The following is a 6,710-nucleotide window of genomic DNA, read 5'->3' as shown; positions in this document are numbered from 1 at the left end:
ACTTCAAAAAATCATTTCATTGATTTCATAACATTGGATCCTTTATCTCATTGTCCTTCCAATATACATCTAAACATATTTATATTGTTGTTTATATATTTTCCATGAATTCATTTCATTTTAGAATTTCATATAGTTTTGAATTACTCAGGGTTTACAATGGGCTAGATAATATTTTTTTTATTTGCTTCCTATGGGGTAATCACGGTGTCATGATCGAATTTGTGGGTTTTTCGAGTTGACCCAAGTTTACTCAGGTTTTTTTTAATATTTTTTCGAATTCATCCTCCACCATTGAGTTGGTCGGGGATTGAGTTTCATAATTTTTTTATTTGTCTTCTGTATGGTAATCATGGTCTTATAACCTGGATCACAGATCTAGAAGGTTCGTTCGGGTTGACTTGGGTCTCATTTTTAGCCTTTTTGTAAATTGATTTTTTTTTCAATTCCATTATTTCACATTATGTTGATTAAGAATTGAGATTTATCATTTCTTTTTATTCCCTTTCTATGGAGTTATCTTGCTCTCATGAATCGAGTTGCAAGTATGACAAATTAGCTTGGGTCGTCTCAAGTATTTTTTTTTGTTTTTCTTAATAGATTTTTTTTTGTAGTTTTGTCCTCTAACATTAGATTGATTGGTAATTGGACTTCGTGATTTCTTTCAGTTTGCTTTCTATAGGGGTTATCATATTCTTATGACTCGTGTAGCTGGTTCGACCGGTTTACCTGGCTCTAGCCTTTTTTTATTCTTTTTTTAGATTGAATTTTTTTTTCAATATCTTCCTTCAACATTAAGCTATTTTGGGAATTAGGCTTTATTATTTTTTTGATTTGTTTTATATAGGTTTATCGGTATATCATAACTCAAGTTATGGATTTTGCAAGTTCTTTATGGTTGGTCCGGGTCAATTTGATTTGTCGTCGTATCAATATTTTTTAAAAATGATGTCATTCAATATGCTATTATCTCATTATTTAAAAAAGATATTGTTTAATATACATAAAATTCTGAATTCATAATTAAGTTGTTTTTTTTAAACTAAAAAACAGGTTAACAACGCTATATATATATATATATATATATATATATAACCATGGCGTAGTGTATACCACTGACCTAGTAAAGATATATACACCCTAATGGAGAATTAAATACTATCATTAGAATTTACTTTTGTATTTGCACTTTTATTGTTAGTTTTTTATTTGAACTCTTTTTCATTACACTAGTTATTTTTTTCAAGAATTTTAAGAAGCCAAAAAAAATCTTCAAAAAGAAAAACAATTATATAAAATAAAATAAAATAAAAATTGCAAAAACCATAACACAAAAAATCAAAAGTTTCTTAAAAAAATAAAATGAAAAATTGTGCCTAAGAAAAATTGCCCTTCAATAACCATCAAATATGTTTTATTAACACATACATCACCTTATTCATCATTGAATATTAGTAGATAATTTTTAATTTACATGATCATTATAGTATTAGCTAATCTATTGGTGATAATTATTTTTTATTTTAGAAAAAAATATTAAATTTTAAAAAATAAATAATGAAGTAGCTAGCATATAAATAAAAGAAAGAAATTAACCAGCGTAAATAAAGAAATTTGAAAAAAAAAAACCCTCGGCATAAGTAAATAAATAACTTACAAAAAGCATGGTCTTTTTATATATATTTTTTTTGAACTTTTTATTTTTTTTTTAAATTGGGGCCACAAAGTTTTTAACAAAAAAATAGAATACCTGGTGTGTGTGTTAAGCAAAAGGATACGTGCTCATACATGTACATGACACCAAACAAGCTAACGTCTCCCCGCAATTTTCTTGCGTTGGATCGCTTAGGCCGGGTATTTGCATCACAGTTCATGTTGGATGTTGGGTCATATATAATTGAAAATAAATCAAATTAAGTTAATCTAATATTAATTCATTTAACGAACATCTCAGCTTGAAAATTAATGTTTCCATTAGATCCTGGTCAAATTAAGCAACTAATTCCTCAGACAGTTCCTCCACCAATAAGCCAACTATACCAAGTTCAATCTCCAACGCTGTCTCTTCCACTTGCTCTCGGTTTCCTTTCCACCCATCGAGCTCCCTTCTAAAATCTTGTCCTACCATCATATCAATGGTGTTGGACTCTACCTCTTTCCATGACTCTAACCTGTTACAGATCCTTTTTGCCATTGATTCTCTGTAGAAAACGTTTCCTCCCCCTTCCTCGATAATGAGGTCCGAGATCAATCTCTTCATGTCTCTTTGTATTTTTCTTGGAAGATAAAAGCTTGATTTACTACGTATTTCTTCTAGGATAAAAGTTTCGATGTTCTTTTCCCTATCTGACGAAATTAACTCATCATCTTCACTGCGTTGCTCTTCTTCCTCAAGGTCACTCACTTCTTCTTCTTCTTCTTCTTCTTCTTCTTGCTCTGCCATTCTTCTCTCCAGTTCAACTGGATCCAAATCTGCCAGTTTCTCAAATCTACGCAGCTTCTGCAATAGCTGTTTCTTTGCTCCTTCAAATGTCAAAAGACAACAGAAATCAATACAGCATACATGTATAAATACAAGGAAAATGGGCATTAAATGCATATACAAATGAATAGTTTTGCAACTTGGGAAGGAACCAAATATACATGTGCAGTGCTGAAACAAACCATACCAAGTACTAAATAATATTATCATCAAACATTTTGGACAGAGACAAAGACTCCAATCTCATCAAATTCATTTATCCTGAATCTGTACGTATAGCAGAATTCAGCTCCCAGTTAAAAAGAAGTATAAAGACAAGAAGCCAAAGTGAACAATTTTGGATCTTTATTTTTCAGTCTTTTCAATCTACAATGGGTTGGGTTAATAGTTATGAAATGGTTGGTATTCGGTGGATGGAGGGTTCCACCACATTTAAGCTACTGTCAAGTGAAAAGATCGGAATATATATATATATAACGAGAGACAGGCCCCGGATCAGATAACAAACACCTGGAAAAGACAATTCGCCACTAAAGAAAGGCCAACTTATTGATACAAATGTGATCATGAATCATGTCACCTTCCTTCACCAAGATGCAGGTCACTAGTAAATTTACTGTCAACTTTCTTCCATTGTCATTATTACTAATTATTTGGTGCTAGGCTGCTATTCTCAATTCAAGTAAATCCAATATATCCTGCTCACTCAGCTAGGTTTAAACATTTGCAAACAAAGCATGTCGCATCTCAAAACAGAAATACTAACAGATTAATGTATTATCAGAATACGATCAATCGAGCTAATCATAACTAAAATGGGTTCCACCAGTTTTTAAGGGAGTTCCAGAATGATGCTTGTGGGTCACTTCTGACAACACTGGATTGGATGTAGGGGCTCGGTATCATATTCTTTACAATAAAAAAGATACGGGTATTAATTGATGTGCACACAACACCTCAAACTGATTTCATTCAACAAAATACGTCTAAAATGTGATTGGCAAGCAATCTATCCAATGGAACCCACCACAGATCATGATCATCGTCATTGCAACAGAAGCTGGGTAGCAGTACGTGCCTCATTAAAGTAGTTGTAATGGTAAAAGATCAAACAATAAAATAAAATAAAAAAGGCAGTTCGTTAATTATAAATTATTGAGAAACAACATACTCTGTACAATTGCGTAGCTGCATTCTAGATCAAAACCGTCGTCCTCGTTGTGATCGTCATTCCCATCGTCATCATCTTCAAAGGGTGGGTCCAAAACAGAAACAGGACTACATTGTTCCTTATCTTCTTCTTCTTCTTCTTTTTCCTCCTCCTCATCTTGTTCTTTGAATTTCTTTAAGCTTTCTACATCCCCATTGCTCTCTTTGCACTGATTTAAATCGAAATGAAATCTCATCACACCACATTGATTAATACTTAGTTTTTAGTTAATTCTATAATATAATTGTGACTTGATATACTCCATATGTTAGGTATGTGTGTGTGTGTGTGTATATATATATAATTGGTGGGTTTGTTTTGACTTTCCTTCTCAAATAAATACAGACAGCCAAATGTGCGTACAGAAATGGGGATCTAACACAGAAAACAAAATAGGGATTTGTCCTTTCTTGCAAAAATTATTTTCTAGGTAGGCAGGCAGAGTCCATTAAGAAAAAAATTATTTCTTGAGTCATGATCGAAGTAGTCCGGGTGCTTCATTTTGAATATTAAAAGGACATCGATACCCCTAGTCTCTGTTTGATTCTTGCAAAGTAGTCCAGTAGAGTTGAAAGGCTACACTTGTCATTAACACATTCCGACCAGAATTTGCATAAAACAGACCTTATTGCCGACAATTCAAAACACGCTCAAACTCAGAGTCTCGGACAGATTCGCGAGTTGAATCGTCAGCCAGTGTAATTAATAATAAACCAAAAAGAAAAATGAAATAAAATTACACAAACCTCAAATATGTGGCGACTAGGCGAAGTGACCGGAGACGAGAAGTCTGGGGTGCGGCAACCGGTGGAAGGGCTTCTTTGAAGCACAAAATGGAAAGGGCTGTCACAGAAACATTGCTTATCATTAGAAGCAAAATCACCATGATCTATGATGTCTTTGTTAACAAAATGATCGACGTTTTGATCCTCCTCGGACTGGCTAGTACTGCTTGAGGTATCAAAATCCAAATCCAAGGATTTCTCTGACCAAACCTCACTGCTAGGCCTACCGATATGACCGCTACAACAAGAATTAAAGCCCCTCTCACAACCACATTTCTCATTTATACTCGTATCAACCATTATAATCTCCTGCCCCTGCTCCTGCTTGCGGTGATCTATCTCATTGGATAAATTTCCACGCCCAACTGAGGAATTCCACCTTAGAATCTCCTTCACTGAAACTTTGCCCCCATGATTACCAGTACGGATTTCATGATTTCTGGTTTTGTTACGATGAGTTAGTTTCTTTAATAAAGTCCCAAACAAACCAAACCCATTGTTTTGTGACTTGGTTTTGGGAGACGAAGATTGTTTTTGCACCTTAACGGCAGCTTCAAGAAGAAGCGCGGCCGTTCTTGCAGGGATGTGTAGGAAGATAGCATTAGGGCTTTTGCAAGGGCTTTTGGGAGGAGAGCACTGGAAGAGTGGGGATTTTCTCGGGTCTGGAGAGTTTTGGAAAGAGAAAAGGCAAACATTTTTGCAAAAATGTTTTTGAGAGATGGGTTTTCGCTTCTTGACTTGTACCAAGTTTGTTTTCGGGATACTGGGTCTTTTGAGCTGACAACGCCTGTCAGCAATGTAGTTCTTTAGCTGGAATGGCTCTTGATCATCTTGCAAGAGCTCGTGTAATTGCTTTTGAGCCATGAATATTAGGCCCCCTTTTCTTTTCTTTTCTTTTCTTTTTCAGGTGGATATGAAATTCAGCACCATGAAAGACAAGCTGATGAGATTTCAACTTTTGAACTAGTGAAAATGAAATGCAAAAGAAGGAAGGATTGAAGGCGAATTTATTAGATAGCCCTAAATATAGCAGAGAGAGAGAGAGAGAGAGAGGATGAGGAGAGTTCCTGATTCAAATCTGGGGTTTTAGCTTAACCGAGGCAAGGTGTACCGTAACAAATACTTAAAAATAAAAGACACTAGCAAGGAATGGCTGCTAATTGGTGGTGGTGTTTTTGTGTTTTATTTTTTCCTTCACGTAAAATGAGGAGTAAATTATTTTTCAGTCCCTCGCTTGTGATTTTCATTACAACATAATCCTTGATGCTTGGAAATTTATTGCTTAGGCCCTGTTTGACATTGCACTTCAACCTTGTTTTTGAAAAAAAAAAATTATCTTCAAGCTATTTTTTGATGTTTTTAAATCATTTTTATATATTAATATCAAAAATAAATTTTAAAAAATTAAAAAAATATATTATTTTGATACATTTCCAAGCAAAAAACAATTTAAAAAATAATTTTCATTATATTACCAAACAGAATACTAGTACTTTTATTGACCATCGACTTGTTAAAACTATTTGTTTTTAATTTTTAATTTTTTTATACCTCTAAATTCCAAATGTATCCCATTCCAATTCAAAATTCTTAGAGAGAAACCAAATAGATAACTGCTAATCAAAGCAAGGTTGGAGGGTGTTTGAAAACATAGTAGTGGTTACTTTTCGAAATATTTTTTGCTCGGAAATGTATTAAAATAATATTTTTTAAATATTTAAAAATAATTTTTAATATAAATACATCAAAATAATAAAAAATATATAAAGAAATTAAGCAAAGAATAATTAAATTTTTAGGAAACAAGGTTTCAACCGCGTGCCTTATAGATCAAGTTATATATATTTTCAAACATGAGGAGTAGGTTATAATCATGTTAAAGACGGGAGGACTAAAGAATAATATAGTCTTAAATAGACTACACAGCAGTATGAGCACGGTGATGGTGGCATGTAAAAGAGTGTGCATATATTGTCTTTTTGTTTGTTTCTTTAATAATTTACTGCAAATTGGGATGATGCTGACTCACAGGACATGATCGGTGAAACACTCTGCTTTTGGCTGTAACAACTACAGCTCTTTTATCGTACCTTGCATTATTTGCTATTTATTTATTATTTAAAAAAAACATGTAAACCTTTCGCTCTTCGAGCTGCTCCCCTGTATAAATAAATGAACAGTAAACTACCTTGCCACGTGTACAAGATCGCTTGGTTGTTCGTCCTTCTCATAA

At 33.4% G+C, this 6,710-nt stretch overlaps 1 protein-coding gene across 1 annotated transcript; it reads right to left on the bottom strand.

Annotated features, from left to right (window-relative positions):
• Window positions 1-1,894: 1,894 nt before the first annotated feature.
• On the bottom strand, window positions 1,895-5,601 carry LOC18100063 (uncharacterized). Its single transcript, XM_006381246.3, has 3 exons — window positions 4,439-5,601; window positions 3,654-3,861; window positions 1,895-2,523 (listed from the first exon to the last, which is right to left on the bottom strand). The coding sequence occupies exons 1-3, from the start codon at window positions 5,339-5,341 to the stop codon at window positions 1,991-1,993; spliced, it is 1,644 nt and encodes a 547-aa protein (XP_006381308.3). The 5' UTR covers window positions 5,342-5,601; the 3' UTR covers window positions 1,895-1,990.
• Window positions 5,602-6,710: the final 1,109 nt, after the last annotated feature.

This window comes from Populus trichocarpa, chromosome 6 (genome assembly GCF_000002775.5).
Source record: "Populus trichocarpa isolate Nisqually-1 chromosome 6, P.trichocarpa_v4.1, whole genome shotgun sequence".
Classification (NCBI taxonomy): domain Eukaryota; kingdom Viridiplantae; phylum Streptophyta; class Magnoliopsida; order Malpighiales; family Salicaceae; genus Populus; species Populus trichocarpa.
Note: the sequence above shows the minus strand (reverse complement) of the source record. Positions and strands in the feature narration are given on the sequence as shown.